At 43.1% G+C, this 23,004-nt stretch overlaps 1 protein-coding gene across 1 annotated transcript in view; it reads right to left on the bottom strand.

The window, feature by feature from the left end:
- slc37a2 (solute carrier family 37 member 2) overlaps positions 1–23,004 on the bottom strand; it is an 80,390-nt gene that overhangs the window by 8,342 nt on the left and 49,044 nt on the right. Inside the window, exons 6-17 of the mRNA XM_063038693.1 lie at positions 22,670–22,746; positions 18,953–19,119; positions 14,495–14,532; positions 13,554–13,697; positions 12,738–12,828; positions 11,170–11,232; positions 7,469–7,554; positions 4,919–4,967; positions 3,623–3,696; positions 3,368–3,446; positions 1,887–1,978; positions 517–581 (exon numbers count right to left, since the gene is read on the bottom strand). Coding sequence (XP_062894763.1) covers positions 517–581; positions 1,887–1,978; positions 3,368–3,446; positions 3,623–3,696; positions 4,919–4,967; positions 7,469–7,554; positions 11,170–11,232; positions 12,738–12,828; positions 13,554–13,697; positions 14,495–14,532; positions 18,953–19,119; positions 22,670–22,746 — 1,025 coding nt within the window. The remainder of the gene's footprint in view (positions 1–516; positions 582–1,886; positions 1,979–3,367; positions 3,447–3,622; positions 3,697–4,918; positions 4,968–7,468; positions 7,555–11,169; positions 11,233–12,737; positions 12,829–13,553; positions 13,698–14,494; positions 14,533–18,952; positions 19,120–22,669; positions 22,747–23,004) is intronic.

The following is a 23,004-nucleotide window of genomic DNA, read 5'->3' as shown; positions in this document are numbered from 1 at the left end:
ATCACTTGCTGCCATCAGGGGGAGCTGGAGACAAGGGCCTGCAACGCACTGATGGCTCTCTGGCAGCTATTGCAGACTGCCGTGCTCTGCACCTCAGGGGGCTTTAGACATGGTACCCAAGCACTGCAACAAAGAGGATACAGTGCACTGGAGGTCAGAATTCACCCCCAGAGTATATTTTATTCATAACCACTAGGCTCAAGGACTGCTTCGATCCCACTGTTAGAAGACTCTTGAACAGACTTCTTGTACGGCAAAGTTGAACTGGATCTCTCAACCTACTTCATTATGGCCTTTGTACATTAATTGTCTGCTTACATTGCACTTTTCTCTGTAACTGTAACACACTACTCCGCATTTTGTTGCGGCTTTTCGCTCAATGCTTTGAAATGTCTATAACTGTGAAGACAGTGCAATCGATCACTTAAAACTACACAAGGTACAATGGAATTACATGCACATTATAATTCGCCACAAAAGTCAATAAGAGTTAAATTAGTATCATCATTCTCTTACCCTCTTGGTCTTGGCAGATGTCCACACCAGCCCCGAATCTCCTTGAAGACTAATCTGGTCAATAACTGAAAAGAAAAAGTTGAACAGACAGATTAGTAGAGTGGTTTGCTCAAACCCTGAGCAGAATAAGGCTCCAACTGCTAACCTTCAGCCTCTGCATACTGAAACTCATCTGTGACGCCCCATGATTCAATATCTAGGTGCTGCCACAGTCAATGGCACTAGAAACTATTGCCGTACTCAGGTATGTATGGCAGAAGACACACAAGAACATAAGAAATAGGGGCAGGAGTAGGCCATCTGGCCTGTCAAGTCTGCTCCATCACTCAATAAGATCATGGCTGATCTGGCCATGGACTCATCTCCACCTACCTGTCTTTCCCCCAAAACCATTAATTCCCCTACTATGCAAAAATGTCCCGAACTGTGCTTTAAATATATTTAATGATGCAGCCTCTATTGCTTCCGAGCAGAGAATACCAGATACATTACTCTCTGGGAAAAGCCTTTTCTCCACATCTCAATATATTCCCCCAAATCTTCAGCTATCTCTCCTAGTTCTTATCTCACTTATCAGTGTAAACAACTTTCCTGCCTCTAACCTATCTAGTCCTTTCATAATTTTATAATCATTTTATAAGACCCCCTCTCATTCTTCTGAATTCCAGCAAATAGTCCCAGGCAATTCAATCTCTCCTCATAGGTTAACCCCCCCCCCCATCTCTAGAATCAACCTGGCGAACCTTCTCGGCACAGCCTCCAAAGCCAGTATGTCTTTCCTCAAGCAAGGAGACCAGAACTGCAAACAGTACCCTGGGTGTGGCCACACTGATACCCCGTATAGTTGAGGTATAACCTCCCTGCTCTCCCTCCAGCAATGAAAGTCAACACTGCATTTGCCTTATGGATACCACGTTGCATCTGCAAACCAACCTTCTGCGACTTATACACGAGCACTCCTGAATCCCTCTGCACAACAGCATGCTGCGATCTTTCACCATTTAAATAATCTGATCTTCTTGTTTCCCTTCCAAAGTTGACAACCCTCACCCACTCAACCCTATCAAAATTTCTCTGCAGACTCTCCGCATAATTTGCTTTCCCACTCAATTTATTACTAGTGTCAACACAAAAACGAACTATCTAAAGTCAAAAAAACTCGTATGATGCTAGAAATCTGAAATAAAAGCTAACTATTAGGTCAGGCAGCATCTGTGCAAAGAGGAACAGAGTTAATACTTTGGACCAAAGATCCTTTATCAGAAAGTAACTCTGCTTCTCTCTCCAGATGCTATCTCACCTGCAGAATGTCCAGTATTTTGTCCTTAATGACAAAGTAAACTTTATTTTTATTGAATAAAGAGACATACCAGGCAGGCTAAGATATCAGACGCAATCAACATATAAAATACATTGTTCCAGTTAGTGAGAAGTCCTGCCAACAGGGGTCCCAAGGCAGCACCTGAGGGAAAAAAAACAAGTTCAAGTGCAAGAATGAGCAGTCATACCTGCACCTCAAAGTCAGAGCAGGCAGGACTTCCTATCAAATTAGTTGCTCACAGGATGTGGACAGTTCATCGTCATAGACCTAGTAATGTTAACCAGATAGATGTGTCTGGAATCACACAGACCAAAATGGGTCAGGATGGCAGACAGACATTGTGAACCAGATGTACATGCCTTATCCAGCACTTTGAATGGGTTCATCCACCTTCAGTAAGTGGTAAGTAGACTGTGCTTTTTTTTTCATATTAATAGTTCCCATCAATTTATACACTAAATGTATTTAAATAAAATGTAAAACTTAATCTCAATACGCTCCATCTGTTTCTACATCTCTAATCATGAGAGATAATGCAAAAGCCCTCAGTCAACAAGAGCTGTCTGAAGGCTTGAAGTGAATAATTAGTTTATATAATTAACAAAAATGTTGTCTTTCATTATGCTGATGGGACAAAAGTAAACCCCATTACTAGTGAACAACTAAATGGCAACTCCTTTGCTTGCATCTTTGGAAACAGCTTTATTTCTATCTTTGGTATCTCTTTTTTTCCCTTTCAAGGTTCTTTTGAAGACCCTGACCTGGAGTTACACTCTGATTTTGGTTCTTTACGGGAATGGGACCAGCTCTCAGGGCCTCACGACTGGCTGCTTTTTGATATCCCAAGGACACAGCCTGGAAGGTGAGTGCGCCTTCAGGGTTCCGGATTTTGTGGCTCTGGAGACATGCTGATTCTAGGCTGGTGCTCCTGACTGAAGTGTTGCGGGAGAACACGGAACATTGGGAGCAGCGGGTTAGCTGCCGGGGGTTGTGTGTCCAGAGAGCTGCGCCTTTATGGTGCTGACTCTGGGTGCAGAGCTCAGAAAAAGTGGCGCAACAGACTTTTAACATCGTAAATCAGCAATTTGTTTGTTATGTGTCCCCTCTTGCTGTGAAACGGGGGCACCTCTTTATCCCTTGTTAGGGAGGGGAGGGGGAAGGGGGAAAAGAGAGAGACAGAGACAGAGACACACACACACACACAGTGGTATGTTGAATTACCAAGTGAATGAGTGGTCTTTGTGGTACTGCAAGTCTGTGTCTTTATTGATGCTTTGCTGCGCGCTTGAGTGCTTGCCGCAGGTGATGTTTTTTTTTGCTGGTGGGGATGGAGGGGGGGTCATTGCCTTGCTGCTGCTTATATGTGTCGGGGGGGGAGCTTTGGTGTTCTAACATTTAACTCATTCATTCTTTGGGGCACTCCTCTGTTTTCGTGGATGTTTGCAAAGAAAAAGAATTTCAGGATGTATATTGTATACATTTCTCTGAAATTAAATGTACCTTTGAAACCTATTGAAACAACTGACTTACCAATTGAGCCCGTTCCATCAATGATTGCAGTCACAGTCGCTAATGCTTTAGCGTTCCCTTTTAGACATTTGTGGGTCCCCTGGAGACAAGGTCACAACCACAGTTTAACATATTACCATAATCACTTTGTTCGTACACAACTACTGTCAACAGAAGGGCCTGTTACCATGCCACTATCTCTGAATAATAAAAATAAATTAAAAACCAGTGGCCCACTCTCTTCCCCACCCCCTGCATCTCACAAGGGCTCCTCACCAGATCGGCCGCCACTGCAGTTGTGATCAGTGCATACGGTCCATTCACTAGAGCTCCACACAGGATCAGCATTCCTGTCAGGGGGGAAAAAATAACCACTTCATTTAGAAACAAAAGTAAAACAGGTAAGGAGCATTTACCATCGTTGCATCTTCATTGGACAAACCAGATGCACTTCACAGCCAATGAACTGGTGTCTCTGGTGTAATGTAGAAATGGCAGCACACAAATTTGTGTACGCTGGAAGGGTCAAGAACAGTACAAGATAACGTAGCATTGTGGTATAGTGGCATAGACCAGAGGAACTTGCATTTATCCAAAGTGGGACATTGGGAAAACAATGGAGTAATAAAAGCTATGATAGGGCTCCAGTTTAACATCTGACTCAAAGAATATCAAAGGGCAGCAGTGGGTTATCAGCTACAGCAGTACCATTTGCAGTACAAGACATCTCCTTCCATTTGCCTACAAGATTGACATTAGATCACCAGGTTTTCTTCCCTCAATCAATGTCAGAAGACTTCATAAATGGCTGCCAGCCCCTCAGAGTGCACCGGCAACAGGTTCTTCCAACTGCTGCCGTCCACAGGAGCTGGACCATTCTCTCTCACCATGTGTGCCAGCCGTTTGGAACGTACCATCATTTTGGTACAGTCAGATCATTCTTGAAGAGCAACAAGTTTCAGTCTCCGAGCTCTGGAGAGTGACTTGAGCAGTGAGACTGCCTACACTGACGTTCATCACAATCAATAAGCTACTTAGAAAGGATCAGAAGGAAACAGTGTGTGAGGGCTGGGAAAGAGATGTTGTCCAATACCTTAATATCATCTTTTATAGATGGCCTCTGGTGTCACCCAGTGAACAAAAGAGTAGACCAGTTTCCACTGAGTAAAACGGTGTTGGTTTTAGGAAAATACCCAGGCAGGTGCTACCCTGAGTAAGAATGGCGAGACACAAAGTCTGGAATGGAGTCCCACAAGTATGAAGGAAATTTTAGGCACAATAATGGTTTCAGGCTGCCTCATTTTATACACATCAGTAAGTGCATATGATGACCAAATTGAAAAGTTGTAGATCATGACACAACCGAATCCTACAACACAGATGCCTCACCATCACAGAGCGGTAAACAGCACCGTGGTCCAATTTCACAATAGTCGACTCCAAATAAAATAAATATTAGATTAGGTAACACAATTTTCTGGGCCTATATTTCTTGGGAATTACCAAATCTCAAAAGAATAAAGAAAGAAAATCATATGATCCAAAATTTGTCCTTCATATCCTCTAACTTACCTATAATTATTGCAAGTCCATTTTTCCCAATGTAGTTATACAGGAAGAGCTGAAAGGAGACAAAGACATCAGCACCATTACTGTAAAGAGATTGCTTATCAGTAAGTATTTTTAATCATAGGATGACAGGATCGAAATTGAAATTCTTGGATTCACCAGGATAATGCACACTTGCTCCTTAATCATTGTAATTAATGCAAAACATCCTTTAGTTCTATAATTTGCTGCCGCACATTAACAGTACTTTCCAGGAGCATAAAGACAGAAGAACGTCACCTCTCCCACTGCCCACCACCAAAGTCCTCACCCCTACAACCTCTACGACCTCAATCTCCCTGAGGTGATCGCACTAACTTCAGCATTCTACCATTTGTATGCCACCAGCAAAATTCTTCTCGCTCAATATTTACCTCAAGAAGTGCATTTATAATAGCTTTCCTCACTTTTGATATTGTTGGTATAAAATAAAACAATAGTTTGACAACTGGGAAATCTGCAACATATATTTTAGGCTGCTTCAAAACAATCTTAAGTACTGAAGCTTCCATGTTTAGCAAGAATCTTCTCCTAAGCAGCAGCCAATGCTGCACTGTTGACACAATCTACCACCATTGACAAGGATGGGACACTGGTGGGTGGACACTCTAGATGAGTTCTCTTCCCACATTAGGAATTGACCCGAATTACAAAACCAACTTGGAGTCTTGAGGGTCAGGACATGGACAATGTACCTGGCATTTCAATTATTGATTACATTTTTTTTTTAAACTTGCGCTATGACATCACAGCCATTAAAGAAAGAACTTTATTTGGATGGGTTGGTTCATCCTTTGAAAATGCTGATCTTGAACATTCAAGGCTATTGTGGCTTTCCTCAGGGGTTGGGCCATTGCTCTACCCTCTTCTAGATTAGCATGGCTTCATAATTACTTAACTCAGGGGTCCCCAACCCTTTTGCACTGCGGACCAGTTTAATATTGACAATATTCTTGCAGACCGGCCGATCCGGGGGTGGGGGTAGGGTTGCCAACAGACAAGAGTAGCAGTCAAATACATTGTGTTTACCCCGAGAAAGACTACAATGACCATGAAGCCTTCTGGGGGCACCAGTGCGCACGCGTGTACCTGCCATTTTTTTCCTGCAAATCGTTTTTGGCGATTCTGTTTTGGGGGGGGGGGTGTTAATCACGACCGGAATATGGGTGATAAGTGGCTAATACACTCAATTTCATTTCTAAAAGGGTTTATCTAACGAATTTAATATTAAACACATAGCGCACATTTTCCTCGCATGAATATAGTGATAAGTCAATTATCAGGGGTGGACACGGGAGCTTGAAGTAAGTGTTGAACAAACTTCCAGTAGAAGTGGCAGAAACAGGTTCGATATTATCATTTAAAGAAAAATTGGATAGGTATTGGACAGGAAAGTAATGGAGGGTTATGGGCTGAGTGCAGGTCGGTGGGACTAGGAGAGAGTAGCGTTCGGCATGGACTAGAAGGGCCGAGATGGCCTTTTTCCGTGCTGTAATTGTTATACGGTTATATAAGTCACTTATAAGTCAATATCATAACATTTTAAGTAACGTTTGGATATTAAACACAGCACAGCACATATTTTCCTCGTATGAATATATAAAATCATTGCAACACACCAATATCACTGAATCAGTGGGAGCCCTGGGCTTGTTTCCCTGCAACAAGACGGTCCTATCGAGGGGTGATGGGAGACAGCGATACTCGAAGGGGGTTCCTTATGTCCAGTCTATTCCGCAATTTAGTTTTCGTTGCATTCATTGCAGAGATATGTTGGAAATGGAAGCAATGTTTTCAGTGCTTTTGTGGTTATCTCAGGATATTTAGCCTTGACTTTGATCCAGAATGCCCGCAGAGATGTTATGTCATGTCAAACATACTTTTCAGCCCGCCATCATTTGCAAGCTTGAGGAGTTGATTTTCTTCCCGCGCTGACATAGTTGGCGCGCGGGTAATGACCTCACATGCGTAATGGCTCAACAGTGGGCGTGACAGGGAATGAGGAAAGGTGCAGCTGACTCATACCGCCAAATCATATCGTTTCCTCGCGGCCCGGTAGCACATGCTTTGCGGCCCGGTGGTTGGGGACCGCTGACTTAACTAATTCACCAAAAACCTTTCCAGTGAATCAGAAAGATACATAGAAACATGCCTATTGACCCAACAACTTTGAGACCATCAAGCACAGATTATTTTTACAATGATCATAATCTAACCTACTTCTTCCTCCAAAGAGTATGGTTCAGGAGAATTCAGTGTTATTTGCCACCTCCCTCAGATAACCTCGCATGTGATACTTTGGTCCAATTTCTTTCGAGTGACATAAATCTATTGTCATGACCCTGAATTCCATACACAGAGGACAAGCACTTTTGCAGTGCCTTTGGTCGGTTGTTGTGGGTTCCAAATCACAGTCGAGGACACGAATAGGAGAGAATGGATTTCTTACAGAGTGGCTGCTTTGGCAAACTTTCTACCCTTTCTTCCTGACCTCCTAACAAAATCTGTTCTTACCATAGGAGCAGCCACGATCAACATCATCCAGCACGTAGTGGCCCGCCCACCAGTGTAATCGGAGATGATTCCAGCCAGAATTCCACCTTCATGGACAGAGATTGACCGTGAGCAAGCTTCACATTAACAAGTAGAGATATTAGCACCAGGAACACACTTTCCAATCCTCACTGCTCTGGAAAGATACTAAAAAAACTACCGAGTTCCTGAGTTTGAGGGAGAAAATGGAATGCTTTTAGTCACCACAGTAGTGTAGCAGTTTGCACAACACCATTACAGCTCAGGGTGTTCGAGCTCAGAGTTCAATTCCAATGTCATCACCTGTGGAATGCGTGGATTTCCTCCAGTTTCCTCCCACAGTCCAAAGATGTACTGGTAGGTTAGTTGGTCACTGTAAATTGTCCCGTGATTAGGCTAGGGTTAAAACAGGGGTTGTTGGGCACCTTGGCTCGAAGGGGCCTATTCCATCAGCATTGCATCTCAATAAATAAATACTTGCAAGAACACATAGGGTGAAGTGATTAGCGAAAAGCACGGCTTCATTAGAAACGGTCAGCAATGGCCTTGGGTGGGACAAGTCACATTTCACTTCAAGATGACAAAGGTGATTGATGTTGTCTACATGAACGTTAGTAAGACATTTGACAAGGTCTCCCATGGTAGTCTCATCCAGAAGATTAGATTTATACGATCCACAGTGACTTGGCCATCATCTGGATTCAGAATTTGCTTGTCCAGAGAAGATAGAGGGCAATGGTCAATAGGACTTATTCTGGCTGGAGGGAACTGCACTGGGACTTCTGCTATTTGTGATGCATAAAGATGTCCAGGATGAAAATGTGGATGGGTGAGTAAGTAAGTTCATAGATGATACAGATACTGGTAGCATCATAGGTAGTGTAGAAGATTGCCAAAGGATGCAGAATATAGATCGGTTGCAGATGTAGGTAGGTTAACAGCAGATAAGAGTTTAATCTGGGCTAGTGTGAGGTGTTGCACTTTGGGAGATCCATTGTAGAAGGGACAGTGCACAGTGATGATATGCAGAATGGTCTTCGAGTCCAAGTCCATAGCTTCCTGAAAATGGCTGCATAGGTTGAAAGGGAGGCGTATGACATTCTTGCCTGGGGTATCGAGTCAAGAGTCACAAAGTTATATTACAGCTTTATGAAACTCTGGTAGAGCTGCATCTGGAGTATTGCTTTGAATTCTGGTTGTCCCTTCATAGAAAGGATGTGGCAGCTTTGGAGATGGTGTAGAAGAGATTTACCAGGATGCTGCTGAATTCGAGGGCATGAGCTATGAGGTTGGACAAACTTGGGTTGTTTTCTCTGGAGCAGCAGAGGCCGGGGGGGTGGGGAGTTCAAAAGGATGTATGTTGGTTAAGTTTTTGTTTATGAACATAGAAGGCACTGGGTGCCTGGAATGTGCTGCTAGGGGTAGTGGTGGAGGCAAATATGCAAGAGGTATCGAAGCTCTTTGGCACATCAAAGCACAGAGATCGGAAGAATATGGATATGGTGTAGGCAGAAGTGTTTAGTTTGGCATTTAATTACTAGTTTAATTAGCTTGGCACAACATTGTGCGCCAAAGGGCCTATGCCTGTGTTGCACTGTTTTATGCTCTATGTTCTTAAAAAAGATGGGAAGCTTTTGTATTTGTTCAGAAGTTCAGAGCAGTACTTATAATAGGTGGAGCTGGAGTGAAATGATGAATTTATGAATATAAAGAACTTTTCAAGACTTAAGTATGAAATAAGAAAAGCTGGCTTTCTTTATAGAACACAGTTGGATTACCAACGGATGCCACGGTAGCGTAGTGTTAGAGCAACTCTACTACAGCTTGGGGTGTTCAATAGATTTTAAATTTATAAAGTGAGACAGTAAAATGTGAAAATAGTTGTGGGAGCTGAATACTTCAAGGCACTGTAAGGCGGAGGTAAATAACATCTTCAAAGATCAGGGAACTGTAACTGGCAGAGAGGAAATGAGGTCTGTAACCACATAGCAGACTTGGGAAGTCTGGTGATCCTTCATCCTCCTTGTGTGTTCTGTATCTGAGTTCCAGCATTGTGTTTTTCTGCACTCTTTTTCATATCCCTCTATGCACACTCCTCGAGACAGAAGAGTGATTAATAGTCAGCCTTCATCCTCAAACAGACAGCACAAATATTGTGTATCTGAAACACAGTGAAGTTGTAACTGCCGGAAATCTGAGACTAAACAGCTGGACATCCTTCAGACTTAAACCTATTCTAAGTCTTCTGGAGTTGGATTCCCATTTCCTCAGGAAAAGACCTTATCTATGTCCCTCGCGACTTCATACACTTCTACAAGATCAGTCCCCTACACTCCAAGCAATAAAGTCCCAGTCTGCCAAATTCTCTCTGTATCTGGCCCCGACGTAATCTTGGCAACACACACAAAATGCCGGAGGAACCCAGCAGGCCAGGCAGCATCTATGGAAAAGAGTAAACAGTCGGCATTTCAGGCCGAGACCCTTCAGCAGGACCGGAGAAAAACAAAAGATGAAGATTCAGAGTTAGAATGTGGGGGGGAGGGAGAAACACAAGGTGACAGGTGAAACTGGGAGTGGGGAGGGGGTGAAGTAAAGAGCTGGGAAGTTGTTCGGTGAAAGAGATACAGGGTTGGAGAAGGGGGTATCTAATAGGAGAGGACAGAAGGCCATGGAAGAAAGAAAAGGTGGAGGAGCACCAGAGGGAAGTGATGAGTAGGCAAGGAGATAAAATGAGTGAGGGAAAGGGGACATTACCGAAAGTTCGAGAAATCAATGTTCATGCTGTCCAGTTACAGGTTACCCAGACAAGGTGTTATTCCTCCGGCCTGAGTCTGGCATCGCAACAGTAGAGAAGGTCATGGATAGACATATCAGAATGGGAATGGGAAGTGGAAACAAAATGGGTGACCACTGGGAGGTCCTGCTTGTTCTGGTGGACAGAGTGTAGGTGTTTGGCAAACCAGTCTCACTGGTATACAGGAGGCCACACTGGGAGCACAGGACAGAGTATAGGACCTCAACAGGCTCACAGGTGAAGTGTCGCCTCATCTGGAAGGACGGTTTAGGGCCCTGGATGGTAGTGAGGGAGGAGGTGTAGGGGCAGGTGTAGCACTTGTTCCACTTGCAAGGGTAAGTGCCAGAAGGGAGATCAGTGGGGAGGGACCACCACCAAGCACATACTTCCCTCCCCCCACTTTCTGCTTTCCACAGGGGTCGCTCCCTACGCGACTCCCTTGCCTATTCGTCCCTCTCCACTGATCCCCACTTGTCTAAACTTTCAGACAAGTCTTTCACTGTACACCTGCTTCTCATCTTCAATGACTTTGTCAAACCAAATGTTTGAATGGATTCTTGTCCACAATTTAGTACATTCTTAAATTTGATTTGGCAAGTTTTCTGTCAATAAATTTGGTAGCCATGCTGCTGTAAGAGACAGACCAACTTAAAGCATATATTTATGAACAATTTTTCACTATTCACTTCATTTTTCTGGGGGAAAATACCCAATTTTATTGGGAGGAGTTGCAGTAGTTTTCCTTGCTGTTTAAATAGTCGGTATCTGAAGTAAACTTGTCTTCGTTGCTATGCAGAGTTAAGAGACCAAGCCCAACTTGCAACTCATTGGCTGATGCAACGTTGTCAATAAATCCCTCGTTTTAAGTTATCCACGTCTACAAACGTACCAATAATACCACCAACATCAAAGAGTGTCGAGAGGTCACCAGCAGCTTTGGGATTCAAATGAGCTGAAAGATGAAGAAAATAATTAGATAAGTTTGTTAACTCTCACTGTAAAAGTTCCAGCAAGCATAAAAGCAAGAACTTCTGCTCATGTTCCTACCCAACTGAAGTGTGAGCAGTGACTCAGTTGGTTACACCCTCACCAACCAGACACTTCACAGACTACGTCCTACTCTAGGAAGACAAGCCCATAATCCAGGGTAGGCATTCCCAAATTAGGGTCCGCAGACCACTTGATTAATGGTAGGGGTCTATGGCATAAAAAAGTTTGGGAACTCCTGATCTAGGGTATTACCACTGTGTGGATGGAAGTACTTTCTTTCCAAGGAGAAACTGTTTTCTTGCACTTACAGACAGGTGTAAAAACAATTGACATTTTATTACTTTGCAGTTCTCCTTGTGTCTTGGCCATTACTTATCCCACAAATAAAATTACATAATTTTACAATCTGCTCATTTCCTCAACTGCCACCATTCTTTAAAGGCCTAGGATTGCCAGAGGTTGTGAAAGGTGATAGACCCCAACTGATAAATGAGATTACTGTAGTACATTCAATCACCTCCATGTGGAACAGAGTGTGGACCCTTGCCAAGCCAGCTTAAACCAGGAGAAGACCTTCGGCAGAATATCACACACGTTTAATGAAAGTGTGCTCCAAAATGGAGTGGGAGAAAGAATCCACAATCGGATACAGATGTTCTACACGCACCATTAATGGTGCAGTATAAGGTAATGGTTAGGAAATTGGAAATATCCTGATCAAATATAGAGCTGGACAAGACAGGTTGTGGACATACAAGGAGTGACAACAACACCCAACAACACGCCTTCCCACTGCACACAAGACATCACTATCTTCAGCTTGGATGCACCGTCGCTCTGCAGAATGATGAGTGCCTGTGACCAAGTCTGAACTGGTCTCACTGGACAGAATAGCAAGAGTGAGAGTGCTTCTTTGGCAGCTGGTCCAGCCTTTGCCCCATTCACCATGGCATCCTACAACCTGACAGTACCAGGAAGGTGATATGGAGAAGCCATGGCTCACATCAGGAAATGGTTGGAAGAGAGTCTGGGAATGTGGGAACTGCGCTCCAATCTTTTGCAGGAAAGATCCTGGTAGTCGTGTGCAAGGTGCTCATGGCGTTACCGTGTAAGATGCTTTCACACCTGACTTCTAATGCATTCCTAACTTCCACAGTGGAAGCACACAGGTCCACAATGTGCATCAGCTCACTGGTGGCTGTCCACAAACCCAAGAGCCAGCAGTCAGCAGGCTCTAATCCATCACCGTACCCAAGGGTGGGTATGGCCTTCCATCTGGGACAGTGGCTGATACGTCCCCCAATCATCAACAACAACCCCTCCCCAACCAGCAATTCTAACATTTGCCAAATTGCTTGGCCTACCATTTCTACCCTTTCTTACAGGACCACTTTTGTAGTTCTGCATTGATAAGCACTGTGGAATCCAATTGGAAACTTCTTGAAACAAAGGCCAGGCGCTACTCACCCACAGATGAAATATAGAGTGGCAACCAGAAGAGGAACGTGTAGCTGACAAGTTTGGCAAAGAGTAAACAGAGTGAAAACTCCACCACTCCCTGTACAAACAAGAAAAGCAGCTTCAATTATGCAAGAAAATTACACTTGGGTGGGGGGGGGGAATGTACATACTAATTCAAAAAAATTACATAATACAAATGCTTTGAGAACTAAATTTTCCCTTTGCTTCACATGATTTAACTCATATTCTTGAATGATTTCAATTTAACATTGAAGTTAGTTATAAATATGGTTCTGGTTTACAAGAACAGAAAATGTAAACACTCCGCATCCTTAAAAAGAGAAATAGTTAATGTTTTCAGATCAGAAACACTTTATCGGAACTGGGAAAAAATGAAACGAGTTGTAGCAAAGGTGGAGAAGGTGAAAGACAGGATGGGGAATACGTCTGATCGTCCGAAGCTAGGTTTGCAGTGGGGATAAGTTGTCCAGGTCACAGGTTACAGGTTACTGGGGCAGTTAAAGAGCAAGAATATAAGAAGGAGTGTGAAGATGTGAAAAATACAGGGCTGCGGCAAACATCCAGAAGATCAAGGGATGGAGAGAGAAACATCGAGCAACAGTGCACAACCAGATGGATCCAAGAAAATCCAACTTCTGTTACAGACAGAGAAAGTGAGCCAGTCAAAATTGTTGGATTTGATATAATGTTGTTCGGCCAAAGTTCGCCAATTCTATAAGTGTCATTACTTCCAGCTATGAGCATCACTTACACACAGGGAGTGATCACATTTGAGGATTGACCCGGGCCTTTGTTACTCACAGGTATTCTGAGTGCTCCCAAGAAGCTGATTGCTGAGGGCTGTGTGGTGTAGCCATTGGTATTGATACTTCCCTCGTCGTTGGGATTGGCGAAAATCTCATCCATGCTATCACGGCGTAACAACGGCTCCTGCTCCCTCTGGTCCTGTAACGTACAGCAAGGCTTTAGCTTTTATGCAGGTCAAGGGGGCAAAAATACAGTTTGTTCTTCTAGACCCTCCAATGCTGCCTTACATTAGCTTCCAGGACAGGAGGTGGTGGCCAGTTCAAACCCCTTGCCAACGACTGCTGCAACGCTTACCAAGTTTCAATTGTTGCTGCATGTATACAGACTTTATTCTCGGTCTCAAATCTCTAGAGCCGCACAAATAGCTCAGTTAATGGAGCTGCTGCCTCACACACGGCTCCCGTTCCCATCTCTGTCGCTGTCTGCGTGGAGTTTGCACATTCTCCGAGACCATATGGGTTGGCAAGTGGCAAACACAAAATACCCCTAATGTAGAGTTGGGTGGTAGAGTCTGGTGCGAGCGGATGGTGACGTGGGAAAAACGGGTTACAGGGAAAACTTGTGGGAGAATGGAATTACTCTGCGAGGCAGCATGGATTCAAAGGACTGAAACTGGTTCATTTTATCTTGTGAAGAAACAAGAGATACGGAAGTATACAGAAGTTTTTAGTCTTTGCGATGAATATACCTGATGGCATCTCAACCCTGAGAAACACAACCAGGTGGATTCTACAAAAAACATTTCCCTCTTTCTCCCCAAAATAAATTCCCAACCCATGTTGTTGTAATGCTTGTCCTCTCCAGCACAGAAAGCACCCGAACTGAACGAGCTGCAGAATTGTACAGTGTGGGGGGGCTGGTGCAATGGTGTTGAGGCATTTTCATTTTCATTAGCTTGTTGATTCAGAATTGTTAAGAGTGGTCAATCTGCTTACATGGTGTTGAGGTGAAGTACAGCCCACATCTTCGGGGTCTGGAAAGAAGACAACAAGGTTAAGAACATGGAACAGTACAGCTTAGGAAAGATCCTTCAGCCCATGATGTTGCGTCGACCTTTTAACCTATTCTGCAATTAATCTAACCCCTCCCTCCCACATAACCCTCCATCTTTCCTACATCCATGTGCTATCTAAGAGTTTCTTAAATTCATAAACACTAAACATCACCCATCAAACAGGCACATCCCAAGGAGCTCCAACTCCCAATGATGGCATTTGAACAAACCAATTGTACCAGGCAGGTGCCAAGACTGTCGATAACAGCTGCCACACACAGGTCGCATCCAAAGTGCACGAGAGCTGTCACTGATTCGTCGTACCATTTCCCACAACTTACACACCCCACACTTTGAGGTAGTTGGGGGGGGGGGCGGGAGTGACAATCCCACAATTACCCGACCACCCCAAAGAAAATTTACCTGCACCCCAAATATCAGGACCAATTCAAATCCACCCAGTTAGATGAACCCAGTCCTCCCCATATAAAACTCTGATTCCTCAGCCCTCCAACCCCACCTCCAGAGAATAGCAAAAGACTCAGGGATGGAAAAGGTGAGTTTTTTTGCACAAGTCTATAACCATTCTATAACATATCATTGACACTGCATACATTGCTACACATAACACAGGTAATTATTGGACACAAAGTGCCCACAATGTGCATCTCTTGGCCCCAACACTGCATGCCATTCAAAGCAGGCAATCCCTGCTTTCGAGGAGGAAACCAGAGGTCCATGAGCCAGTCCTCATTGGCCGTTCAGAGGTGGAGAAGGTCAGCAACTTTAAATTCCTCCGTGTAGTTATTTCGGAGGATCTGTCCTGGGCCCAGCACATAAGTGCAGTTACAAAGAAAGCCTCTACTTCCTTAGCAGCTTGCGAAAAGTTGTCATGCCATCTAAAACTTTGACAAACTTCTATAGATATGTGGTAGAAAGTGTATTGACTGGCTGCATCAAAGCCTGGTATATAAACACCAATACCCTTGAACAGAAATTCCAACAAAAAGTAGTGGATATAGCCCAGTTCATCACAGGTAAAGCCCTCCCCACCCTTGAGCACATCTACACACATTGAGTTCTGGTCATTTAGGCTATGCAAGTATTTAGCTGGGATGTTCACTTTCCCTGTTATGGGCACGTGCACAAGGGTAGTCGGGGGAATGTTGGGTAAGAAAATGGCAGCTTGGTGTACCAAATATGAACGAAGAAAGTAAAGTTGTTAGAATGAAAAGAAAATCTTGTTTTTGATGTTTGAATGTTATCTGTGGTAGCAGAGGATGGTTTCCAATTATAGGATCTCACTGACATTCAGCAAGAGCAAGCCTTATGAAAGCTGGAAAAATGGAATTGAAATATGGACAGGTTACTGAGCTTGAGAAGAAGCAGGCCCTTGCAGTTATACTATCACTTTCAGGAAGAACAAGCAAGACTGCGATGAGAATTTCGGTGGAAGACTTGAACAAAGATGACGATATGAATGCACTAATAAATGCACTTGTCTCAGTTTTCCCTGAAGGAAAAACGATCGGATTTATGAGGCATATTCAGACCTTGACAAAATTTTCAAACAGTTCTATAAATATGGCTGATATTATTGATTTTGAACAAAATTACAATTGCATGTGTAAATACAAAATGGAACTTCCTGACACAGTATTGGTTTTTTAAATTGTTGGTTACCGTGTAAAGGATAGACAGCTAGACAGACAGACAATCAGAATTATTTTAAGTCAGGAAATGGCATATTTCACTGTGCAGAAACGAGAGTAGCAAGCATAGTACCCAGAGTGACCGGGCGAGGGCGCCATTTCCTGCCACAAATCCACTAAACAAGTACGGCAAGAGATCGAAATGTGCTGTTTGTCAAAGTACTTATCACTGGGCAAAAGGCTGTCCACACCGAACTGAACGAGCCAAGCTAACTTCAAAAAAATGACAAATGCGAAGATGTAGAAGAGTACCATATAACATTGTTTGCGAAAGAATCACTTACTAATGCAGAAACATCTGATATAGAGATTTTGATGATAGAATCTCTAGGATCTGCTGTTAAGAAAGCAGGGGGAGTATTGGATATGGAGAATGACCAAACAACCATGTTTCAACTGCCAGCCTCTCTTGAGCCCTGGATATTTACTGAGTGAATATTCTACATAAAGATATAACTGAGAATCAATGTGGGAATGAAGTATTAACTGTCACAGAGAACATGAACATGACCCCAGATAAAAAATATGAGACGGGGGCAAAGTGTATTACAAAAGAGCAGACTGTACAGAATGGAAAAGTCCTGGAGATGTCATTGGTCAGAATGGAGTTGTGGTATTCGTGAGACATGGAGGTATGTATGTGACAGTGCATCATTCCAGACTACGTAAAGCGCAAACTGAAAACCAGAACTCCATGGAGAATGACACAAAAAAATGAGAAGAACTTACTTCATACCAGTGTCACATAGCACAAACTGTGCTGAAGGGAGTGCAGCTGGGGACTCAACATACTTGCTAGAACAGAAATCATCACAAAAGCAAAGACAACATGGAAGGTCCAGTCTTAAAAACAGGACAAAGTGTGAGACTTCTACACCAAGACACTGGCATCTCATACAAAGCTGAGGTGTTAGGACAAGCAGGCAAAGCCACTGGAAGAAATAACGGATTGTTTGAGGAAGTCAGAGACATTGGCCAAAAGACAATGTCTTCAAGATGGGTGTGCACCCTGAGAGAAACCCTGACAGGAATCATATCAAATGCGTGCCTGGTGGGTAGAGGTTTTGAGGAACTGAACATAAAAGAACTCCACAAAGACTCACCAACATGTGCATCAGAGTCTCCCCAACTACTTCTCACAGTGATATGTCAAAAGCATTGACAACCCCATTTCGTGGACATAAAAATCAGCATTTTTACAGGAAATGGAGTTGTCACGGGACATTTACATTCAACCCCTACTTGAAGCCAGAAGCGAAGACTGTGGCAACTCAAAAAGTATGTGTATGGTCTAGCAGGTAGCATCACTCTACTGGTATAAAAGAGTCAAAGAAAACGTTGTAAACAGGTAGAAAGACATCACAAGTGGATACAGCCATTTCTTACTGGCAAAATTCAGAATGTCATGTGATTGGAGTACTTGATCAAAGTACTTGCTGGTCATGTAGATGCCTGAAATTTGGCATCAAGCACAAGAGATTTTCAGCTTTTTATTGGCAATCAAAAAGGATCCGAAGAGTTGTATGCTGGCAGAAGAAACCCTTGCAATGTCTGAAGGAATTGACAATGCTGTTTTTTCTCTGTCCACACTCTATTCTGAGCTTTTCCATGGTGACCCAAAGGAGGACTGTCTACAAATAACTTGTGTCACAGACAAAACTAGTCTTTGGTAGATGCCATCAAATCCACCAAGTCAGTTACAGAGAAGAGGCTTCGTCTAGAGATAAGCAGCATCAAGGAACTTGTCCAAGCACAGAAGATTCATCACATTCTATGGTCAACCACAAAGGAACAACCAATTGACTGTCTCACAAAGAAGGGGGCTCCAGCTCTTGTAGTGCTGAAGGAACTTAGAGAAGACATTTGGTGCCTTAACTGTATCAACATCAAGGGTTAGAACTAATTCCCATATCCTAAAGGACATTTCAGTTGCTATATATAATTTTTAGTACCCTGGAGGCACCAGGTGAGAGTATAGGCTATCTTTAAGAAATTTATTAAACCCAACAACTAGAGGTAAAAGTAATGAATCTAAACCAATGGACATATACTGATTGATATATACGAGTTGGGATGTTCACTTTCCTTATTATGGGCATGCCAATGGATGGTTGGGTAAGAGTGGCAGCCTGGTGTACTAAATGTGAACGGAGAAAGTAAAGCTGTTAAAATGAAAGAAAATTGTTTTTGTTGTTTGAATGTTATCACACGGAGTGTTGTCGCAGGAAAGCAGTGCCCATCGTCACGGGCCAACACCATCCAGGCCATGCTCTCTGCTCGCTGCTGCCATCAGGAAGGTGGCACTGGACCCACACCACCAGGTTAGGGAACAGTTATTACCCCTCAACCATCAAGCTCCTGAACTAGAGGAGATAACTTCACTTGCACCATCACAGAACTGTTCCCACAACCCATGGACTCACTTTCAAGGACTCTTCATCTCATGTTCATGATATTTATTGCTTATTTATTTATTACTATTTTTTTTCTTTCTTTTAAGTACTTGCAGTTTGTCTTTTGCACAATGGTTGTCCAAACTGTTGGTGCAGTCTGTCATTGATTCTATTATAGTTATTGGACTTATTGAGTCTTCCCACAAGAAAATAAATCTCAGGGTTGTTCATGGTGACATATATGTACTTTAATAATAAATTTACTTTGATGTACAAAAGCAACACAATACTTACACTCTACAAGAAAGAAGAAGCAGATTATTCCCATTCCTGCAATAATGGCACCAGGCACTATGAATGATAAACCCCAGGCAGAGGACACGAAGATTCCAGCGATCAAAGAGCCAAGAATATTACCGACTGATGTGTGAGAGTTCCAGATTCCCATAATGAAACCTCTCCTGTCAAGTTAAATGGGAGCAAAAATAACATTACACTCGTAAAATCATGATAAAGGATTTAACAAAGATGGTGACAGGTTGTTGTCTCAAGACCCTGAACAGAGTGTGGATTTGTTCAGAGTCTACCTGCCTTTATTGACTGAGTATTGCAAGCTGTGCCTGGGATTATTTGCTAGACAACTTTCTTCCCATCTTACTAAAGACAAGCTACTGTATGTTTATCGGAAAGCTTTGATATTCAGGGACAGTTGAACAATCTTGAGAGCAGATGATGATTTTTGCTAGAGATATGGAACCAGACAGGTAAAGCCGAGTTCCTCCAGACTGCAGCATCTCTCGTCTCTCCAGGTAAAGTTACAGGTCGGCTTTCATTTCATTGAGCTTCAAGGGGCTGATTTTTTTTTTTTTTTTTTTTTGCACAGATACAAGAGACGTACGTCCTGCAAAGTGAGAACTTGATCTCTTTTCACCCCAAGAGTGACAGATTCAACATTTGAATGTTGAGGTACCTAGACCCCCATGTTCACCCGAGGGAGGATAAATCAGCTAGAGTTCATTTATCCAGATCCTCCTGCCTCCCTCATACAGGTGGCACAACCTCCAGGAAGGTGTCCCAGTCCAACCTCAATTTTATGGATAAACCTTCACAAACTTTCCTAAGATTAGCCAAGTTCAAAGCAGCAGTAGGAAAATCTGCCCAATTGCTTCCCTTACTGGTCAGCTGTCATTAAAGACACCTTTAATAGCCCCATCTTCCGGTCAAGATGGCGCCAGCGAACAATGCGACCTTGGATGACATCTTCCAGATAGTGCACAAAACTGTTTCTTTCACTTCTTTTATGTCTTTTTCCTTTCAATGTGGTTCTGGTACTATTAGAGCATGTGATCTCCAGTTTGATGGTGTGTTCTCAGGCCAATTGAGAGATCTGGCGCTTTGCTGTCTCCAAGAAGATTCCAGGAGGCGAGTAGCCTCGAGGTCAAGGAGCTTAGAGATGGGGCACAAGCCCATGATCAACTCCATTTCTTGCTGATCTCGCCAATTAAAGAGTCGAGGACGGTTGAAACATTGAGGCGAGCGAGTGTTCAGCACCATCTACCAGCCTCTTGCTCGCTGTTGCCGAAGGAAGGTGTCTGTGTGCGAGTCTCTCACTCGCTGCTCCCGAGGGAAGGCCCCTACATTCGAATGGTCTCTCTCTCTCTCTCTCCTTCGATGTTGTCAGAGGATGATACCAAAGTTCTGTGTCGGTGGCTTATGGATTGGACTGTAGTTTGATTGGACTCTTTCAATTTTCTTTTTATTGTTTGTGTTTTCACCCATTCTTTCTTGTTGCCATTTGCATGATTTGTTTGTTTTTTTTTTGCGCGGGGGGTTTGATGTTCTTATTGCCATTTGCGCTATTTGTTTTTTGCGTGTGGGGGGTTTGATGTTCTTGTTGTTGTCTGCATGTTTTTTTGTGAATGGGTGTGGGATTGATATTTTTCTTTTGAATGGCGTCCATGGTTCTCTTTGTTTCATCGCTGTCTGGAGAAGGCAAATCTCAGATTGTATACGGCACACATACTTTGACAATAAACGTACTTTGAACCTTGAACCCATTACTCCTGAAATGAGGCAACACTAAGTATCAAACCTGGGACCATTTCTGGGAAGCTTGATCATGATGTGAATCAAGTGAGTCTTTCAACCAAGAAAAAGTGACATAGAATCAGGAAAAGCATATTAATTTCAGCTCCTTCGAGTGATTTTTCTTGCCAAATTACAATTACAGAATTTAAAATCATGCAGGTTTCACAGCAAAACAAAGACTGTACTATCTGCACTCTACACAGTAGAGAAGGTCATTCAGCCCACTTCATGTGTCAACTCTTTGGAAGGAGTCAATTAGCCTCACTTGCTTGCACTTTCCCATATTTTATTTTCTCACAGTTTCTTATGACATGAAAGCAAGACTTTTGGTTCATCAAGTAAATGCCAGCTCAGAACACTGCCATCAATCCTATTCCCCAATGTATTTCCCCGTAATCTATTCTCTCTCAAACGCCCATCAAATCCTGCCAGATTCTCCTTCACCTGCATTAGGGGTACTTTATAGTAACCAATTAACCAGCTGATCAACACACCTTTGGGATGTAGCAGGAAATCTGAGCACTGAGTGGCAATCCGTATAATCCCAGACAGAACGTGCAAACTCCACATAAATGGTACCAGTGGTCTGGGCTGAAAGCAGCTCACGGGGTTGTGCGGCAGCAACACTACTGATCAGCAAATCTCGCTTCTGAAGAGTGTGCAGCAGACCACAAGAAACTGCAGAGATTTGTGGACACAGTTCAGCATATTACAGCCTCCCCTCCATGGACTCTCTCCGTACTTCTCGCTGCATCAGGAAAGCAGCCAGTATAATCGAAGAGCCCACTCAACTTAGACAGCCTCTGTTCTCCCCTCTTCCACCCAGGCAGATGACACAAAAGCCTGAGAGCATGTACCAAGGCTCAAGGACAGCTTCTAACCTACTGTTATAAGGCTGTCAAATTGTTCCCTGGTACGGCAAGTTAAGACTCTTAATCTCACAATCTACAGTCTCATTATGATCTTGCAGCTTATTGTTTACCTGCAATATATTTTCTCCATATCTGTTGCAGTTTATTCTGCATTGTTAATGTTTTATCCTGTCTGATCTCAATGCAGTGAGTAATGATTTGATCTGTACGAACAGCATGCAAGACGAGCTTTTCACTGCACCTCAGTACATGTGACAATAATACACCAACTTCCAATATGCTTATTTTCTTTAACGACTGTGCTGGAATTCATTATAGCACATCACCTTTCCTGACCAGTCACAAGTCACAACCTGAAGCATCAATTCTCTTTCCACAGATCCTGCCTTACCTGCAGAGTCTTCCCAGCATTTTATGTTATATTTCCAGTATCCATAGGGTTTTAGTTTTGATTATTTTTCAAAGTTTCCATTATATCTCCAGTTCGGCAAAATGGGATCTCAGAAACCAATAGTAATTTAAGAGTTTCAGTTCAGGTTTGCTTGTTGTTTTTAAAAAGTTGGTCATGTAAGTGAACTGAAAGGGTTATTCTCAAAAGGCACTGGTTTACCCATTTCCTTAAGTGGAAAAAGTCTGTCATTCTTTGGTCTCTATCCACCTCATGCCCATTGTTATGTTACTGATTACGCTGTCTCTGTAATAATCATGAGGCTACACTGGAAAAGTTTCACTAGCACTTCTTAAAGTCATGGGGGTAATTAGTAAATTCCAAAGCTACCAGCAAATACACACATTTACTAAGAATAGAAATAAATATATTTGGGCCTTAGCAATCCTAAAGTAACAAGGACAAGATCCAGGAAGATGAGGGGCTGACTCACCACAGGAAAGATGTTTCACTTCTTCTTTCAAGGGGATTATCTATCCACAAAACCAATTCATGTGACAAGATAGCTTGACACATGACACCGCGTTAATGGCCTCTTACATTAAAGTCCCGAGCATGCAAGCATTTTTTTTTGGTGTAGAGTCAGCAAAATACAATACATACTTCCCTTTTCCGAACCAGTTACCCACGCAAGCGACAACAGCTGGCCACCCTGTGGTCTGCACCAAGCCATTTGCAATCTGTGGGGAAAAAAATGAACAAACGACGCAAATGAGTGAAAGTAAGTGACTCACAGATAAGACTTAAACTGATATTAAAGACATTAGCAGCTGGGGTAAGAGTTGCAACACTGAACATGTTCAGCTCCTGGCAGAGGCAGTGGGAAAGGCAAGAGGTCAGCGAGCTGGCCTGTCTGTACATGATGTTGTTAGGGAAGCTTGGCCATACAGCATAGAAGCAGGCCCTTCAGCCTGCTGAATCTGTGTCCGACATTTACA

Source organism: Mobula hypostoma, chromosome X2 (genome assembly GCF_963921235.1).
Source record: "Mobula hypostoma chromosome X2, sMobHyp1.1, whole genome shotgun sequence".
Classification (NCBI taxonomy): domain Eukaryota; kingdom Metazoa; phylum Chordata; class Chondrichthyes; order Myliobatiformes; family Myliobatidae; genus Mobula; species Mobula hypostoma.
This window is presented reverse-complemented; position numbering and strand designations above follow the sequence as displayed.